Raw genomic sequence first — 20,731 nt, forward strand, 5'->3', positions numbered from 1 at the left:
ACTTGAAAGTGAATGTCTGTAAATGTCCACCCGAGGGACTATGGACTATTTTTCTATTGAGAAGAAGACTTATTTTAATTTACTACGTTAACGCCATGACCTACTTCTTCAAAGTATAAAACTTAATGTTATTATATAAAATAGACCAATAAGGTCTAATAACAAAATATGACATGGGACTTTATGATAAAATCCCATAACGTTTCATGTAACGTTGATTATATTATGTTGGATATAATGGTTTTTTGGTAAAACCGAAAAAAAAAACAAAACATACCTCTTTGAATAAGTATGATCATGTGATCGATAACGGATTAAAGGCTTATCGATAATAAAATATTACCCTTTATCACAACAATCAAACAATTTTGCTTTAGTTTGTTAATACGCGCATCCGGAATATGGCACAAAAATTAAAAAAAATGTTATAATTATATAGTGTAATAATAATAGATCTTGAAAAATTTTGAAATCCTGCTCTTAAAATAAATTCAAAATTATCCTACATTTTAAAAGACTCATCGACGACCACAATGAAAGTGTTTTTTGGAATACTTTTCATAATAAATTCATATGTAGCAGCTAAACTTATAACCTCGGGTAAGTATAATTTTCAGTTTTTACATCAAATAGTTATTTATGGAAACGTTTTTTTGACATTTTTTTTTTTATAACTATAATAGTCGGTTGTATAATTCAAAGTCAATTTGTATTCATCTCAAATAACTATTTACTTCACAATAAGAAAATATGCTACTAATAAACCAACCTCAATTATGATATATATATTCTCAATTGTAATTTGAGATGGGGTTGTGACATATAAAGCTTAACCGTTACAGCTAAAGGAAAACAGTCTTAAAATGCTGTAAACCAATCTGAGATCACCTTAAGAGAAGGAAAAATGGAACGATTTATTAGAAAACGATCACAAAACTTTGATTATGTAAATATAATAGTTATTATAATTTAAATAAAAATATCAAATTCAATTGCATTTATTTATATTAATCGTCGAACCTCAATATTAATTAAATGGGTACGTACGTATTAAAGCCACCGCAGCAAAAATACTGCGAATGCGGCGTTATAGGAAGGTTAGGTTAGTAACCTAACCTAAAATGCTCCATTCCTGAGATATTTTCAAAAATAAGTATTGTAATTCTAACCTTAAAATTAGGTTTTTTATCAACAATTTCGAAACGAAGTGTCTTCGGCGCTACGGGTTGTGCTGCGAAGGTGCTCCGTCGCCTTTCGTAACAAAGCACAGGTATCGTTACAGCAGACGGATGTTGCAACCCCTTTGCGCCTTTGGTTTCTTAAAAAACACTAGGGGTAAGACCGACAAGACCATATTGAGTTAACAGAGTCAGAATCAAATGTATGAATCTAAGCCTTCTAGCAAAATCAAATCAAAAGAAACCACAATAAACATATTGTTGTAATCAGGAACCAAACCACCATATACAAAATTAAGTTTCTCCAAAATCGTGCGGCGGATCCCTAAAGCCACACTTTTTTTTTGCTGCGGTGGCGTTAATACGAAAGTACCATTAAATGTAATGAAATTTTAACGTCGGCCGTTTCCATTGTAACGTAATTTAAACCAAAAAATACTCAAGAATATAATATATTTTTATATCGTAAACAAGAAGGCAGCCACTTTTATGCTTATATCTTTAAAATTACACAGCGGATTTTGATGCAGTTTTTTTAATAGAAAGATTGATTCAAGAGGAAGGTTTATATGTAGGTATAATTCATGCTTAATGTAGTAGAGAAACATTGATAATTTTTGAGGTTTCTGAAGTTATGTCGTAAATAAATACATTTTTTGCGCTTACATTGCAAACGTTGACTGAACCCTACGAGATAGATCAAAATAATGTACTACAGTATTGTACATCTTAAAAAGGTCTTAAAAAAAGACTGATGGTATATGTCTATGTCTTAGGGATAGCCCTACAACATCAACAACACAGCACAACAACAACCATTTCTTTTACTTTACTTTTCGAACCGATTTTAAAGCAATACAGCATTAATCCCATTCAATTAAGTAATTTAAATACATTCTGTATATGGCCCTTTACAGCACGTAATTTAAATGAATATTTTCGAAGATATTACAGATTTAAAGCGCAGGGACATAGCGGTTTGTATTGTCTAATGACTGAAAAACTGTGAACGTTGTAAGACATTCTGTGGTATATTTAGTATCAGCATTGCACCCGTGCGAAGCCGGAGTGCCTCATTAGTTACTCATGTCTTCATCGACAGTCTAAAATATTCGATATTCTAATTGCAAAACTTTATGTACGATTTTCAGATGAGCTCCGATATTTATTTATTAAGGCTGTAAAGAATGAAACAACAGACAATGAATGGAAAACGATTCAAGATGTTTTCGAAATATACAGACCAGCTTCCAATGCTCTTAAAATGCAATATGAAACAAATACTAGATCGGTAAGTAATTACATTGAATAACGAATAATATTTCGATAACAGATCTTTTAACTTATTATTTTTATCTTATCTAATCAATAAACTTGACTTCAAAAGCGCCTCGAAGTGCCGCTTGTCAATTTCTGACATTTTTAAGTTTGTGCGTATTGCGTATGCGTGTATAATCATCAACAACAACAACTACGACTATAGCCAATCCAATTAATGTAAAGCACCGTGATGCTTTTACATTATTTATTTCGTATATATTTTCTATGGGCTTTATTTTTAATTGAAATAAAATGACATATGAATCGTAATAAATTACTGAAATAATTGTAATATATTGGATATACACATAGTAAATATATAAAAAATAAAAACTGAATAAAATATTCAAATCGATTGTATCTCACAGTAACTGCAAATTTTACGGTGCTTAAGATTTCTTGAGTAATTTGAATATCAAATTTAGCCGTCCGACTTTTGTATGATAAGCAAATTCTACAAAAAAAAGTTATTACCCTAGCCGTTAAGGAGACTGGTAGTCTAATTATAAATGACAGCTAAATTATGAGCTAATAAATGAATACATTAAATTAAAGACACTAAGGTTTTTTCTTTTGATTTAAGGTATTTGGTAAGTTAAAGAACCTAATAAATAGTACCTGGTTCTGAACAAACAATAACGTTCATGAAGTGTTTACAGAAATAACATATCGCCAATTCTGTTACTTGAAGTTGGCTGACACGCTACCGCGTGTCTAGAAAACTCTTTTTTATGGGTAAAACAGCGTTAAATTTTCACTGAAATGTAGAAATTTAAAAAAACGTGCATTTTTAACAAATAATTTGTTAAATATCAGTAATGTCTATTTAGGTTTTTCTATAGATTCTATTAATAACAGACTTATTTACTTATATAATATTTGGTTCACAATTCCTTTAAAAATCTCGCGAAAACGGCTAATCCGGCAATTCTTAATTCAAAGTTTTGAAAATTCCTAATAAATATTCTGGAGGAGATGAATGCATTCGTAAGAAATTAAAACCATGCAAATTAATTTAAGTTATATTAAAAATTATGATCAAATTTCAACCATTGCGATTACACTATTTCATATAGAAGTATCAGTCCGTAACTGTTCAACTGCTGGTTAGGAACTACCCTTCTGCTAAGGGAATATTTTGAACTTATACCACATCAATATTCCAGCGTGGTTTGCTAAATACACGTTTAGCATCTTATTCGTCATATCATGCAAATGAAGAATAGGAGGTTTTTTTCCGGCAAACACGAAATAAATTATAATCATAAATGAAACATATGAAAAAACGTTTGCTTTCCCGAATTGGATCTTCGGTTAGGATTTAAGTATTCAATTGACACCTGTAATTTATATACTATATACTGTATGAACTCACTAAGTATCTCACTTTAAATGTTATAGTTATTTCACGATCGCGTTATTTTTGTGTGGTTGTTATATTTAAAAATTGTTTGCTTACAGGATATAACTTGTCTAATTTGTAATAGCGCATTTGCTGCATTAAGCGATTTGGTTCACGAAGGGAATTCGGATGAAATGCTTATAGAGGCATTGACCGTTCTCTGTATCGCTTTAGCGAACGTTAGTGAAAAAACCTGTGCAGGACTTATGCCATTAAACATAGTAAGTTTATATATTTTTTAGATTGTATGAAATATAGATAAATTACGTATAATTATTTATTACTTTTAATTCGTCAGATAAATATAAATCTACGTCGAATAGGCTAGCTATTTTTAAGATCATTGCAAAATTACGACTTATCGTAGGTAAGTCGTGAATAATCATCACTTTATGGACGTTGATTGGCAGATATTAACATTATGGTCATGACGGATGAGCTGATTGGCTAACAAAATCAATTAGCATAAAGATGTACATAAATAAACTCTTTGATTAGCCAATCAGAGTTCAAGTTTCCAATTTTAAACAAACTGAGACTTTAACAATGTTCTAAAAATAGTTCGGACGATTGTGAACCTTCCATGGATTCAAATTATCCGGTTCTTTGCAACTGGCTTAGAATTTTCCGAAGAGAAACCACAGCCTCACAATTATGCTACAATTGTATTGGCGTTATTGGCAAAAAACAAGTTTTTCTCATCTAATGTAAATAGGTGGATAAATATTAAGTATTGCTGCTGAGCAATCTAATAATGTTGTGTTCCGAATTGAAAGATACTGAGCCAGTGTAACTACAGACACAAAAGACATAATATCTTTGATTCCAAGTTTCGCAGCTCATTGGTTTATATTTCTTACAGCGCCGAAATTTATGGGAGGTGATGACCACTTGTCATCAGCGCGAGACTAGACATATGGATATAATAGGAAATGCTTATTTACCAAAATATTTCTCAATAGATAATATGTCTATATTTTTTTGATTTATTAAGTTTCTAAAATGTTTTAAGATAAAAATCCTGACATAATATAAACTCTTTTCATCTTTTCTGGCTGCATTTTCATATTTAGACCAAGATGGATAATTTCCCTTACCGGAATTCTTGAGCACATATAATAATGCCTATTAGTCTAAATATCAGGGCGTAAAATGTTTTCATGTATTTAAAGATTCGTAACAGTACAAATTGATCTTGTTTGTAAAATTATTTTTTAATGCAAAAGTTCTTTTAACAGCCGATCCTAACATATATAGTGAAGACGACTCCAGAGGCCGCTCCTAGAACATTTTGTGGTCTTGTATTACAAAATGTCGGAAATCCGAACACCTGTAGCTTTAATGATCCTAGATTTGAATGGACAATAGATTTACCGGAAAAAAATCCAATTCGAGTTGATACAGTAAGTAAGAATTTCAATGAATCATTCATTCTAATAACTTAACTGACAACTTCTTAACTGACTAATAAAACTAATAATTTTTTGTCAAAACTCGCTTGGGATAAAAAATATAAATGAATATTCGTAAATTAATATGGCTCATTATTATTATTATACTTCAACCGTAGATTGATACCAAAAGCAATGATCCATTGAAAATAGCTCTCATCACGGACGCTCACATCGATCCCTTGTATGAGCCATATGGTGTTGCTTATTGTAACGAACCAACTTGCTGCAGAAAAGGCCAAACTCCACGATCTCATGAATATGACATTGATGTAGATGATTCGGTATTTAAAGGTCGCATATTTGAAAGAGGAAATGACTATATATTGGATTTAGATTTAGCAAATGATATTAGAAACTTATCACATGCAACAAGAAGTACTAGAAATTCACCACCGGCTGGGTACTGGGGAGACTACAGGAATTGCAATACGCCTTATTGGGCATTTGATGATGTAATTGAAACAATTGCTAAGCATGGGGTAAGACAGGATATATCTTAAATCTCATATATGAATAATGTATATTAATGCTTGTTTTTGTTTATACTATTAACAACTTCATTATTTCCAAAAAGTCGTAACATATCCAAGTTATATAAAAGAATATTTTGAAATTAATATACTGATTTATTTTAAGATAATTCTTGTTATGTGAAAAAAATATTTTATTATGACGTATTTTTCAGGATATAGATGCTGTTTATTACATAGGAGATAGTATCGACCATCACGTCTGGGAAACGACGTACGAACGTATAAATGAAGTTAATTTATATGTTATTAACAAAATGAGAAAAGAATTTGGTGATAATGTTTTAATTTTACCTTCTATTGGAAATCATGAATCTCAGCCTACCAACCAGTAAGATTTTAAATTATTATATGCATTTGATAACATCAACATTTTTAATAAAATTGCATTTTTTTAATGAAAATTGTTGTCACTACTTAACCATTAGTCAAGTATTCATTACGAATATATTGGACGAAAAAGTTATTTTTTTTATAATTTTAGACTGAGGAAATTTGTTCTGAATCTCTTTGTTACAAAGAGATCTGATTATTACTTGAACTAAAAAACTCTTAATTTATTATTATTAATTAGAACAGCAAGCCGCTGGCATTGATTTTGGTTCTATTTCCAGATTTGCACCGAGTTCAGTTAAGCTCGACAAAATAAATACAACCTGGTTGTACGAATCGTTAGCTAGGAAATGGGACTTTTATTTAACAGAGGATGCCAAAGTTACTGTGCGGGAACACGGTGGATTCTCTATGCTGATCAGACCTGGATTACGAGTTATTTCTATTAATAATAATATCCCTTACAAATCAAATTGGTAAGTTCGATTCACATGGGTTATGTATCCACGTGTGAGTCGTTGAAGTTGCAGGAGTTGCTGTTTACACAGGAGTTTCACTTTTCAATAAAAACTATATCAATTTTCTTATTTTACTGCTTTACCAATCTTTATAGATCATGTTAGAAAAATACATTCTATCATTAGTAAACAAGGATGACAATGTACCAGATTTAAGTGACGATAAAAGAGCTACCCAAATAATAGTACGAGTTATTATACGTATAGCACTGTATATTTAAATGCCGTAAGATTAAATTCTATATATAATTATACAATTTTTTTTTATTTAAAATTTTTGGCAAACAATTATTCCAGGTGGGTAGTCTACGATCCCTTAGAGTCTAAAAAACATCTGGAATGGCTTGTTCGAGAATTACATAAAGCTGAGTTAGCAGGTGAAAGCGTCCATATTCTGGCTCACATTCCGCCTGGAGTTCATGACCTCATATATACGTGGACAAGAGAATATAACAAAGTCGTTACTCGGTAATTTAATATTTACTATACAATATATGTTATATAATTTATTCATTGACCTATATGTATACTACTAGATGCGTTGTTAGGTACTGAGATTTTGCGCACAAGTTATGGTCAATTGACCACAACTCACGCAACACAACCAAGAGGAACTTAAAGTTGTTGAAGGTAGCAATTTATTTATATTATTAATAAATTCCGACGAAGTGTTTATGTCATAAAAAGAGCATTATTAATACATACCCACATTGTTAACGGATAACTAATTGAATTTGTATTTTCTTGGAACGAAATATTTCACGAAAATTACATGAACGAGAGACATCTTGATATGCTATTAAAAACTGTTATTTTTACAAAAATGCCGAATTTCATTCTTCGATATCGTAAACAATATTCTCTCAGAGTACAATAAAGTCTTCTGTGGACATAAATTTTCAATCAAGGTTTAATTTGATTCAAGGTTTAATTTGATATCTGTTTTCTTCTAGGTTCTAATCTTAAGCTGTTATGTTGATTATATGTTATTATAATTATTTATTGTCTAATCTGTTACAATTATGACCATTGAAATAATTTCACTATAATACTCTTAGAGTCAAACACAAAACGATAAAATAACTAATGTGCCACAACTGCGCGATCGTCTCGGCTTAATCACTGAACTAACTTCCTCTCCCGCTTACTTTTCCTTTTCTGTCACTGTAACCGAATTTTAAAATTGAACAACTTGTCTAGTAGTATACTTATAAGTCATTCATCATATCTACATAATTTATAGCTAAATTTTTCTTTTAATATAAAGTAGGTAAAGCCAGATTGCCTGGCAAATAATCCACTTTATGGTAAATCATTACCACCGCCCATAGAAATTGGCACTCTACATATACATAGCACTACACATTTCAGTATATATATATATATATATATCCCTTAAAAAGCCATACTCTACCAACCTTGGGAATCAAGATGTTATGTCCCTTGTGCTTGTACATGGCTCACTCACCCTTGAGACCGGAAAACAAGTAAATATGTGATAGTGGATGGTATCTCACCAGACGGGCTTGCACAAATCCGTCCACAAAGCCATGCTCAAAGGATCGTATCTACTAAGCTGATGACTAATATGGGCTTTCAGTTTCTCATCAACAATTAAGGGACAATTCACTGGTCACACACATTCTGATGAATACAAGATATTCTACAGCACAGAAGATGGATCACCTATTAACATGGCTTGGGGAGCCGGCAGCACGACTGCTTACACATTTTACAATGTCAACTATAAAATAGCTACATTTAACACAACCACCTTTGTAAGTATATTAACTGCTGTGCTACTTCTGCTAAAATAGAAACTAACATAACTCCTCCTGCATGCAAACGTACATAAACATACATGCTGTTAGGAACATGTCTAACTAGTTAAAATATATTTGATAAGTCTGTCTCAGATAGCCTTACAGTAATTAATAAGCATATTGTGAGAGATATTTTAATCTATTTAGATTAGATTTAGGTATTTACCTATAGTGATAATAAGGTGATTATATTTTATGATTTACAATATGTGTTCTAGGAACCAAGTAATATTGTGAACTACGTATACAATCTCACCGAAGCGAACCTCACTCCACATAGAAGACCACACTGGTTCCAACTTTACGATATGAAAAATACATTTGCTATCAACGATCTCTCAGCTGCTACTATGAATGATTTGACTTATAAAATGGTAACAAATAACTTATTGGCTTTGGATATGTATGCAGCATTTTACTCAAAATTAAGCGATGGAAGATGGCCACATTGCAATAGATATTGTAAAATTGACAATTTATGTAAGACTGTTGTAACGGTTCTGTGGCATCGTGAAAAGTGTGATGAACTACGAGAATTGTTCTTTTCATTATATGAAGAATAAGTCTTATAATTATATTATTATTTTAAAATAAAACTTGTATCATTTATTTCTTCTGTATTTTCTTAAATAACTGAATGATAAATTATCGTGTCCTATTTCAATGGTTTACTTTGTCATAATATAGTTACTGGAGATTTCAAACTATATATTAAATATGGTATTTTCCAAGTCAGTTTTGTCTACAATGGAAACCTTATTGCGTTCCATTTAGTAGTTTGGTGCGGAGAATAACCAAGGGGGTAGTATGGTATGGTATAACACTAGAAATCTTTTCTTTACATTGTGTGGGGATTTTCCGATGATTCGTACTGTACCTACTGAATTTCTTGGCCCTGTTCTTGATAGTAAACAATCATTACATTCTATATAACAAAGTCGCTTCCCTCCGTCTATGTGCTTAGATCTTTTAAAATACGCAACATATTCTAACGCCCTTTTCAACAATAAATAGAGGAAAGATTCAAGAGGAAGGTTTATATGTACTACATGCATATTATAACAGAGGAAAGCCAAGAATTTCAACATTCCCAGGCTGAAAAAGACATGGATTTTTATTATAATGTTTGTTCTTCAATGTAAAAGTTGTGATGAGTAGCTTATAATAATACGAAATGTTTTTGATTGCCTGAACATGAATAAATTGAACGTACTACGTTCGTATAATTCTGTGATTGATTGCAGATTGAATATGTAGCGATAATAATAAATTCTGTAATACGTATTAAGCACAGCGAAGTACATCTGCACCTATATACCATCAGCGGCGGCCTTAGGGGCCTCGCGCAAAAACCCAAGCAAAATTGAAATAGATTTTTTATTTAAAACTTTTGTTTTTGATCCCTAATTATTTATTAAGGTTATAAAATAACAGTAAATTAAAATAAAGTTAGTAAACTTAACTTAAAAAATCATTATGTACTACTTAAAAATCGCGCCTCGAAACACTTGAAGATCGGTTTTTTAGTCGCATAGTTCACGGCCCATGCTGTAATAAAAGATTTTAGTCTAAGGAAGACGCTAAAAACATCAATTTAAAAAAATATAATTTCTTTATTTGTTAATTTTGTAATTCTTTCGATGTAAAATATTTTTAAAGTACACAAATTTTATTTATTTGTATAACTTTACCATCTCTCGTCAAACATAACAAATACCTAAACCAAACAACCAGACCTACTTTCGAATCACATACATACTTTTCACCGAGGACAGGAGGCCTCGCAAAGACCTACCGCCCGGAGCCTCGCAATGGGTAAGGCTGCCGCTGTATACCATATAATTTGATGAGATCTAATTATTTGATACGATTTTTTAAGTACTACTCGCGAGTTGGTCAGGGCAAAATGGACTATGCTTAAATTAAAATATGAAATACATTGGAGTACTATTTATTGCAACAAATTGTTATTAGTGCTCTAATATGCTTGATAGTATCATATTGTTATAGAAATTACAACGATACATGTACTAGGTACATATAACTCAACAAAATTGACTCCAGCTCTATATATATAAAGAAAATTTAACAATTTTGCCGAACTGTAAAGATTTGTGGTATAGGACGGCGGTAATGTAACTAATCCGGAACTCATTTAATCTGTTTTATAATTATTTTCCTTTAAGGCATGAATCGCTGAATATAACTTTTTTATACTCATAGAAAATCGACATTCTAAATGATATGTGGCAAATGTAGATGAATCCCAACAATTATTTATTTAAGCTGTAAATAATAATACAACAGATGCTGATTTAAAAAATATTCAAGATCTTTTCTAAACCTACAGACCATCTTTCACCTTTTACTATTCTACATATGTCATGAAAAAATTTTTAGATCATTGAGTATAATTGAAATTCGTTTATTTAGTAACAAGCATCCATTTATCCAAACTTTCGCATTCATAGTATTAGTAAGATAAAACTTTCACAAGTAAACTCAAAAATGTCAAATTTACAACCATGTCTAAGATACAACGAGAATTCATAGGCACGCTGACCGTTGGGTCACTTCCACTATCTATCGGTTACGCCTCGGCCATTCATGCACACCTACCCACCTAGCAAAGATAAGAGTTCGAGATCACTCGCTGTGTGAATGGGGCCTAGACGAAGGTTCCGCTACCCATATCCTGTTCCTTTGTCCCAAACTTCTTCATCCCATTTAGGACATTCTCCCTCCTAAAGTCCCTCGTCCTATAAATGTTGAATGTTTGTTGACGTTTGTGTTTAGTCCATTTTGTTCTTTTTTGTGTAAATATATTAAATGTAATAAAATTAATTTGTGAATAGTCCAATTGAGTGATATATCTTATTATATATAGTTTAGAGTACTAACAATTATTTTTAATTTACCTTATTATTAACCCTTAATGTTTGTGTTGTTCTAGGTTAAGGATTAACAAGGAAATTGTTACTACTATGCTAGTTTCAAAATTTAATTGAGTTTGTTACCTCAACCGTACCGATCAATCTCTTTCGTGTCTTCTCTATCCTACGTGACATTGGCGAAATAATCTGTGCCCTGTCGGCGCAACTAAAATTGATTAAACTAAGAATTGAATATTACAACGAGAAACCAAAACAAATATTGATTTTGAAATAATTTACTTGGCAAATGCGCTCCCAAGATTGGTAGCGCTTTGTCGATGTATGAAGGATTAATATCTTACAGCGGAAATGCGTATGGATGGTAGTAAACATTAACCATCAAGTGACCTATTTGTCAGTTGGCCTACGTGTAATAAAAACTCCTCCTCTGCTCCTCCTCAGTGATGGTCCAGAACATGATTGCTATTGCATTGCGAGGCGTAGTCTTCAGCGCTCTGCACCCAGGTTTTGTTCACCGCCTGCGCCTTGGATGAAGACGAGCCTGACCATATTTAAGCAATTGAGTTATAAAAGGTAATAGTTGAAGAAAATTCCTTTTTTCCACCTAAATATGACCTTAAATTTATTGACGTTGGTATGGATATTCATACCCTTATACTACTTCTCTGATAAAATCTCATAAGTTATTACTTGATAACAATAATAAATTAAATTTTTAAAGTTATTTTATTGGAAACATAATTTATGGCATAATTTATTTTAAGCATCAACATGATTAATAACCAAAGATAAAAACAAAGCACAATAATAGTTTTGATTGCTACTGCAGATAACGATCATATTAGATTATCGTATACTCAATCTAATTTTTGATTTAAATACGTCATATTAGAAATACGGCATCCATCGGAATACTGTTATCCGTAGCTTTCTTGTTGTGATCCAAAAAATCATATTGATTTCTGTCGTAGACCTTAAGCGTAGTTATAAGCCATGTTATTCGGGAATGATTACCTATATCATTGCCTGTGTTATACCATACATACAATTAATATTTTACTAATAAATCAGACGAATTCTTTAGGATCTAATCTTATCATGAAATTAACGTAGCTTTTAATTACCTTTGATATCAGGTATTTTGATGCTAATAACATATCAATGTTAAATATTCAATACATGAAGGTCATTAACCGCGTCTTTCTGACTGCATATGCTAACATTTCCTAAGTACATTTGAGTACCGTATGTTTCAATGTTGATTTATTTATCGATTCCGAAATCCGTTGATCTGAAAACTTGTGGGTGAAACTCCACACATTCATCTCAACATCCTCATATCTATTACATGCAATTCCTTTTCATCCTTCTTCATTCAGCATTCTGATCTATACATGACGACAGGTCTAATTTGTAGATATTGCCCTCCTATTTGAGCGGCATCCTTGCATTGTTGCAGTTATTTGTCGCTATTTCAACAATAAAAGCAACGCTTCTGTGAACTCAGTTGCTCATGTCTTTTACAGTCCGCGAGGCGTCAGTAGACGCGAGGCGTCAGTAGACAATTCTCTACTACCAAGGTGCATTATTTTCAAGGTCTTAATGTTTATTTTACCGAAGTCACTGCTAGTCATTTAAAAAAAAATGTTCTTTATGTTAATTCGTGCTTTTTTATGCAAATGAATTTTGCAAAATAATTATCAAATAAAATTTTAGCTCAATGATAAGTCCACCGAACAACAACTAGATTTTTACTATTTTAAATATTACCCTTAGGTCATTAAACGGTCATTCATTGGTCCACCCTATTTACTTATAACACATTGAACAAGAAAATAAGCTTCCTTTTGGATGTATTTTTACCTTAGGATTCTTATTTATAATTAAACAACTAGGGCTATTTATATAAACACGAATGTATACTATGAAAGCTTGTTTTTTAAAATTGATTTTTACCATTATTGATTTACTTGTAATGTTCTAGAAACCAAGTAATTTTGCCAACTACATATACAATCATACCGAAGCTAATCTCACTCCACATAGAAGACCATACTTTTCTCAACACTAAGCAATGAAAGATGACCGCTTTGTAATAGAAATTGTAAATTGATAATCTTTGCAAAACTGTTGTAACAGTTCTGTGGCATCGTGACGAGTTTGATGAACTACGAGTCGGTACTGTTCTTTTCTCTACGTGTACAATCATACTTTTTTTTTAAATCTTGCTCGTCTTTTATATTGAATGTATGTAAATGTTTTAAAGATTACCCTTATGTATTAACTACCTCATTGCTAGCTCATTAGGCTGTAAATGTTGAGATTCTGGGTTCGACCCCAGTATGACAAGAAATACTCAGTCAGCAGCGCGAAGTTGGGAGGTAGTATGGGCGTAGTATGTTTCGGAAAATAAAAATATATGAACGAGGTTTACATTACATTAACTTAAAAAATTACATTACTGAATTAAATTAATTCAAAATGTTCTTTATTCGAGTAGGCTCGATCGATAGGATCGATCTTTTGATTCGGAAAGCAGATTCTACCTAGAACAACCGGCAAGAAAATCAGTAGTTACTCTTTTCCATCCTTTTAATTACAAAGTGTCAATTACAAAGTACAATTAAATTTATATACTTATACCTGGAAATCAACAAATAAGACCACGCTTTTTTATCATCATAGTATAAAGAAAAACTACTTTAATCTTGTATTGCGTAATATTTATCAATGTTTTTATTTTTCGTGAGATTTAATTTTTTTAACAGGCCAAGTTAAAAAATAACTATACTTAGTACCTTATTATGAAAATAACTACCATGCCCTAGGAAGGCTGAGGAAGGTGACTTTATGCAAATGAAAATCTAGGTGTTATTAGTTACCCTTCCTTCCTCGTGTCTACACAATGATCGTATCCGTTTCTTTCAAAAATATTTTGTAAACATACACGCATAAGTATAAATTAAAAAAAAAAAGATTTAATCGCACCAGTGAAGATTACAATCAAAAAATATTTGGATTGCAGTCCTTTAGAGATAATACGTGTGTGATTGTAGCAAATTAAATTGCGTAATACGTAACAAACGCGGCGAACTACCTTACATACGCTACACGACGAGATATAATTAATTGATTCAATATTTTAAGTAGTTCTAACGTGTTTCGATTAAGAAAGAAATATACAACTGTGAGTACTGCCGTCATGATGAAAATATTTATTGGGGTATTGTTGATACTAAATTCAAGTGTTGCTACTAGACTTATAACCTCAGGTAAGTTGAAAATATTGCATATTTTTTTCAGTTTACGTTTCTCTTAAAATAATATACTATGTTATATTAAAAATAAACAACTTTAACCTAAATATAACGAACGAAGCATAAGTAAAAATTTATTAAACAAAACAAAACCGTCGGTAGAAGTTGTCTGCCAGGTATCCTATACCTTACCTATTAAAACCTTGTTCACTCTCTTCTACGTATGTTTTATGAATATTGGTAGTTTTTCCAGATAGGAGCACAAAAAAAAATTGTCATTAATAAAAAAAACAACATGAATTAAAAACCTATAGACTATATTTAAATATTTACTATACATATCTTACCTTTGGAATTCGTGTTCAAAACTTAGCAAATATTGTTTTGTCTGGCTTTGACTAAAATATTGACGTCAAAAAAAAAAGTACTTAATCGAAAGAAAACTTTGTCTCTACTTTTTTAACTGCAACAGTTTTAACTTTCTCAGTGTCATCATTACAATGTATTTTGTGCAAAGTTTTTCTAGGGTCTTGATTGAATCTTATCTTTACTACAAATGCATGTTTTTATTATAAATTATTTTTATATTCTGTTGTTTTATATAAATTTCTGACTATCCGGAATTCATTTTAAATAAGATCAAATGTTGCTAGTAGTCTTTGATCGTTAAATGATTCAGTCGTGGAAACAATTAAAAACCAAAGGTTCATCTTCATAAAATCATGAATAAATTCTTGATATGATTATGTAAATTTATATACTAAAAAAATACAACTCAGGATAGAGGCATTAGAGAAAAACTTACAGAAGTCAAGGAAGAAAAGGAAAACTAAATATATTTAAAATAGGCACAAAAGGATGGACTTGGAGCTGTAAAATTGCATTTATAACAACTCGAATCCGTGACGAATAGAATAGGTCTATTACAAAAATGTTTACATCGAAAGTTTGCAAATTTATTAGGCTTCAGTTAATTGAAACAATTATATCACACAGACACAATTAAAACATATTATAATCTCGAAACTATGAATAAAACAGAAACACAATGACGTCTGCGTGCGCTTTGCTCTTAAAATATTTTTAGTTCATGATTAAAAAACAACTTTTAATAATAATGTTAATGAAAAATCAAAGGATCTTTAAATTTTGTTTTAATTATTTTTAGACGCACTTCAAAGTTTATTTGTAAAAGTAGTAAAGAACGAAACAACAGACGCTGACTTGAAAACGATTCAAGATGTTTTCGAAATCTACAGACCAGCTTCCACTGCATTTGATGTGACATATGAAACAAATAGTAGATCGGTGAGTATCATTTAAATGTATTTATTTACTTTTGAGGGAAGCAATTAAGAATCATGTAGATATAATTCATTTAAAACAAAACTTATTAGTTTCCACAAATTGTTAAATTCAAAAAGTCTGACTAACAATGCACAGCCAAACGACTAGAAAGCAGTAATTTGAAAGATAGGTTTATTTGTAACGTAACAATCTAAAATATAAGATTTTTTTGAAATATCAACGTTAAAAAAATAACAATTAAAATAAAGGCTATTTCTCTTTTCAGTTTATTAGTTTTGAAGTTCGACAGCTTTTTGATATTTTTGCTAGTATTTAAAGTTTCCAACATAGTATTAAAATATTCTAATTATTCTGTATACAATACATACATGCTCATTGTGTTCTAGATCAACCGTGTAATGTTCAAAAAGATATTTTTTTATTACAGGGCGTTCTCTGTCTAATATGCAGTGGTGCATTTGCTGTACTGAAATATCTCGTTCAGGAAGGAAACACTGATGAAAATATTATAGAAACCTTGACACCTCTTTGCAATATAATTTTAATAATTAGTTATAAAAGTTGCTTAGGAATTATCAGATTAAATATCGTAAGTATTTTTTTTCCAACTAATATAGTAATATAATTAGAGTTCCAGAAGGTGGATAGAAGTCCCCAAACTTATTTTCATCAGATCATTATCAGAATTAATTATTTTCAATGAAACTGGGTGGAAAAAAGAAACTAATATTAAAGAGTTTTTGCTTTTAATAGCCTATAATATCACACATAATGAGGACAACGCCGGAGGCCGCGCCTAGAACATTTTGTGGGCTACTGTTACAAAATGCCGATGATCCGAACACCTGCACTTTCAACGATCCTAGGTTTGAATGGACAATCGATTTACCTGAAAATATTTCAATAAAAGATGGTACAGCAAGTGATTATTTAAAGGTATATAGATATTATATAGCTGAATCAAGTGTAATTAAAAATGTCTAAAAATTTCCTATTATAAATTAGTATATTTTGCACCTAGATTTCTACCAAAAGCAATAGTCCATTGACAATAGCTCTGATCACGGACACTCACGTCGATCCCTTATATGAGGCTTATGGTGTTGCTGATTGTAGCGAGTTGACTTGCTGTAGAAAAGGCCAAACTCCACGATCACATGATTATAACACTGATATAGCAGATTCAGTCTTTAGGGATCGGATATTTGAAATTGGAGATGACTTTATATTGGATTTAGATCTAGCAAAAGATATTAGAAATTTATCAAATACCAAAGGAAGGACTAGAAATTCCCCGCCAGCTGGATATTGGGGAGACTACAGGCATTGCGATACGCCGCAATGGGCGTTTGATGATATCATTGAAACAGTTTCGAAACACAAGGTAAGGAAACTTTTAGAATAAATATGCTATGAAAATTTTACTATATAGCTCCCAAACTAACAATGCAGGTTGTATTGTTAGTCTGAGAGCTGATTCATAAGGACCTGGTTTCAAATTTTGTTTCGGCCCCATAAAAGATTAATGGTTTCTTAGTAAAGACAAGTAGTCAATCTTACTTACTAAAATATGATAAAATAAAGCAACATCAGACCGTCGCGTAGTCCAATTTTGACCAAAGATGCGCAAAAAAATATAATGATTTCAGGAAACAGCGTTGACCAGAATACATCATATCATAAAATTCAATTTAAAAATATATTTTCTCAATACATTCTTGACCATTCGTTTTATAAAAGCAAGTGGATTTCCTCAATTTGTAATGGAAGAGAAAAATGAGTTAAATACCAGCTAAATAAAGTTTTTTGTTATGAATTTTTTCAGGATATTAATATTGTTTATTATATGGGAGATAATATCGACCATCACATATGGGAAACAACGTACGAACTTATCAATGAAGTTAACATGTACATTATCGACAAGATGAAAAAAGAATTTGATGATGTTTTAATTTTACCTTGTATTGGAAATCACGAATCTCAACCTACGAACCAGTAAGATAATACTCAAAATACAGATAATTCAAATTATTCTTGTAAATATTTTAAACAATATCGTGATAATGATGGAAGTATCATTATCAAGGTGTAATTTAAATTGTTTAAAACTAATTTAACACTGTCAAATAAAAGTTCACCACAAGATGAAAATTTTCAGTTACATTCATAAGCTATCTCAGAATTATTCCAATTCAAAAATCGATTTTTAAGATTTTTTCACAATATCGTTGAATTGACCAGCAAAGTGAATCATTAATATTTTGTTCACAGATTTGCACCAAGTTCAATTAAAGGAGACAAGCTAAACACGACATGGCTGTACGAATCCTTTGCTAGTAAATGGAATATTTATTTGACAGAGGACGCTAAGGCTACTGTGCGAGAACACGGTGGCTTCTCTATGCTAGTCAGACCGGGTTTACGAGTTATTTCTATTAATAACAATATTGCTTACAAATATAATTGGTAAGTATGAATGAATTTTATATATTAATATAATGCATTAATATAATTCAAATGTTAACTGTAATGCTATTCTGTAAGAAGAAGCTCGAAAATCACCGCACTCCTGTGCGTGAAATGTCAGAAAGTCATATGTAATATTGTCTGTGTTATACAAAATATACCATTTAAAGGGTATAAGCGTAGAAATGACTTGTCAATCTTGTCTTGTTCAAGATAGGTTACAAAGTAAGTTCTTACAGAACAACTTTGTACTTTTAGATTCTTACTACAACTAATAGTCAGTTGGCTCAATTCCTGAAATTTAACGTAATCATTGTTTGACTTAAATTTACAGGTGGCTAGTCTACGATCCATTAGATTCTAAAAGGCATTTAGAATGGCTTGTTCGCGAGTTACATAAAGCGGAATTAGCTGGTGAAAGCGTCCATATTCTGGCTCACATTCCGCCTGGAGTCCAAGACCTCATATATACATGGACAAGAGAATACAACAGAGTCGTTACTCGGTAGTGTAATATTTGCTGCTTAACAGATTTTTGATTATTTTTATGCTTTAAATTATCTTTGTTTGTCTATAGTTTCTGTGAACAAGACAACGTTTTTTCTTGATATGAAATGATATGTTCCTTATGTCGTGAAGGTTTCGAAGTTAACGTAGCCGATAATATCAATTTATAACTTACTTTCAGAAAAATTAACGCATTCTATAAAATAATCAATATCTATTTAAATTTGGCAGATATCCTATCTATATCTAATGGATCGAACGTAAATTTATAGACAATTAATGTATTTTTACAGTTTCTCGCGAACAATCAAGGGAGAATTCAACGGTCACTCACATTCTGACTTATACAAGATATTCTACAGCACAGAAAACGGGTCACCCATTAATATGGCGTGGGTAACCGGCAGTGCTACTGCTTATTCGTACTACAATATGAACTATAAAATAGCTACATTCGATACAACATCCTTTGTAAGTATAAAAACTCTTGCGTAGGAGTTTTTTCACAACCAAGTAAAAAAATAGAAATAAAAGCAAACGTCTAAATAAAAAGACGATAAACTCAATTCAATTCATATTTGAATGACTTTTAGTTGTGTAGGCACATATTAAAACTTCTTGCGACAGAAGTGACATCGAGACCTTTTAATTAAGAACTAGGAAATTAAATTTAATGTCTTTAATCAATCAAAGGATGTGTTGTGTTCGTCTCAAAAAAAATCTTACTTTTTAACGAACAAACTAACGGCGACTAAAAAGCTGCTTCACAACATTTTTAAATCATTCATTAAAATTTGTGCATACCTTGTATATATCGTACATATGTTTTAGGAACTGAATAATATTGTGAACTACGTATATAACCTCACCGAAGCGAACCTCACGCCACATAGAAGACCGCACTGGTTCCAACTTTACGATATGAAAAACAGTTTCGGAATAAACGACCTATCAGCTTCTACTATTAATGATTTAACGTATGACATGGTGACAAATAAACTAGACATATTAGATCTTTATTCAGCATTTTTCTCGAAAGTTAGTGACGAACGATGGCCAAATTGCGATAGTAATTGTAAAATTAACATTATATGCAAAAGCGTTGTGACAGTTCTGTGGGAGCGTAAAAAGTGTGACGAACTACGCGAGCTGTATTTTAAACGGTAAATAATTCTAATTAATAAATAACATGTATCAAATGAGTATTTTTTTTTCTTTTAATGTTAATGTGTGCGTATGTTTTGTTGTGTGAATAATAAAAACAATCTTCAAAGATCATATTAAATGTTGCGCAATGGTTCAGCGAATTGTATTCAATTGATGCACCTTCGTATAAGGCCAAATGTTTTTTTTATTTTTGGTTTTTGGTACTGCGACTTTAGCACACGTAATTCCGCCAATGTCGGTGTTGGTTAGGAGTAATAGTAATAAATGCAGAAGAAGTTGAACGGTTATAGAAGAAAGTTCCTAAATATGGGAAATATTATTCCATATCAAATATTATTTAGCTCTCTATACTCTCAAAGTTCTGCGTTCCGGTCACATCGGATTATGCGTGCGCGAACAGAGACTTGCGATTGCGCAACATATAGTACTATGACTATGTAGCGAAAATTGTTTATTACAAAAAGAATAATTAGGGGTGTTTTGCATTTTCGACGTTTTCCATGATGCATCATCATCTGTAATTGTACAACCATATTTTCCCATACCTTGCCACCATGAACGAATTTAAAAT

At 31.3% G+C, this 20,731-nt stretch overlaps 2 protein-coding genes across 4 annotated transcripts in view; both read left to right on the top strand.

Moving 5' to 3' along the window:
• LOC113401174 (UPF0389 protein GA21628) overlaps positions 1 to 20,731 on the top strand; it is a 130,030-nt gene that overhangs the window by 14,484 nt on the left and 94,815 nt on the right. The window lies entirely within an intron of this gene.
• On the top strand, positions 492 to 20,198 carry LOC113401336 (sphingomyelin phosphodiesterase 1-like). 2 transcript variants are annotated; one of them, XM_064215401.1, is made up of 10 exons: positions 492 to 600; positions 2,330 to 2,469; positions 3,960 to 4,121; positions 5,139 to 5,303; positions 5,471 to 5,833; positions 6,040 to 6,215; positions 18,292 to 18,486; positions 18,821 to 18,991; positions 19,287 to 19,464; positions 19,825 to 20,198. In XM_064215401.1, the coding sequence occupies exons 1-10, from the start codon at positions 534 to 536 to the stop codon at positions 20,158 to 20,160; spliced, it is 1,953 nt and encodes a 650-aa protein (XP_064071471.1). In that variant the 5' UTR covers positions 492 to 533; the 3' UTR covers positions 20,161 to 20,198. The 2 variants fall into 2 exon arrangements, with proteins under 2 accessions (XP_064071471.1, XP_026496975.2); XM_026641190.2 differs by lacking the exons at positions 492 to 600; positions 2,330 to 2,469; positions 3,960 to 4,121; ... (1 more) ...; positions 5,471 to 5,833; positions 6,040 to 6,215 and adding exons at positions 14,599 to 14,724; positions 15,878 to 16,017; positions 16,445 to 16,606; ... (1 more) ...; positions 17,039 to 17,401; positions 17,843 to 18,015.

The sequence above is a fragment of the Vanessa tameamea genome, chromosome 7 (genome assembly GCF_037043105.1).
Source record: "Vanessa tameamea isolate UH-Manoa-2023 chromosome 7, ilVanTame1 primary haplotype, whole genome shotgun sequence".
NCBI classification, from domain to species: Eukaryota; Metazoa; Arthropoda; class Insecta; order Lepidoptera; family Nymphalidae; genus Vanessa; species Vanessa tameamea.

Bases quoted from the DNA above. Each gene is read 5' to 3' on its own strand.
- LOC113401336 (XM_026641190.2), top strand. From the start codon at position 14,655: ATGATGAAAATATTTATTGGGGTATTGTTGATACTAAATTCAAGTGTT. The intron at 16,954-17,038 runs GTATATAGATAT...TTTTGCACCTAG, and splicing joins CAGCAAGTGATTATTTAAAG to ATTTCTACCAAAAGCAATAG. The intron at 18,016-18,291 runs GTAAGATAATAC...TTTTGTTCACAG, and splicing joins GAATCTCAACCTACGAACCA to ATTTGCACCAAGTTCAATTA.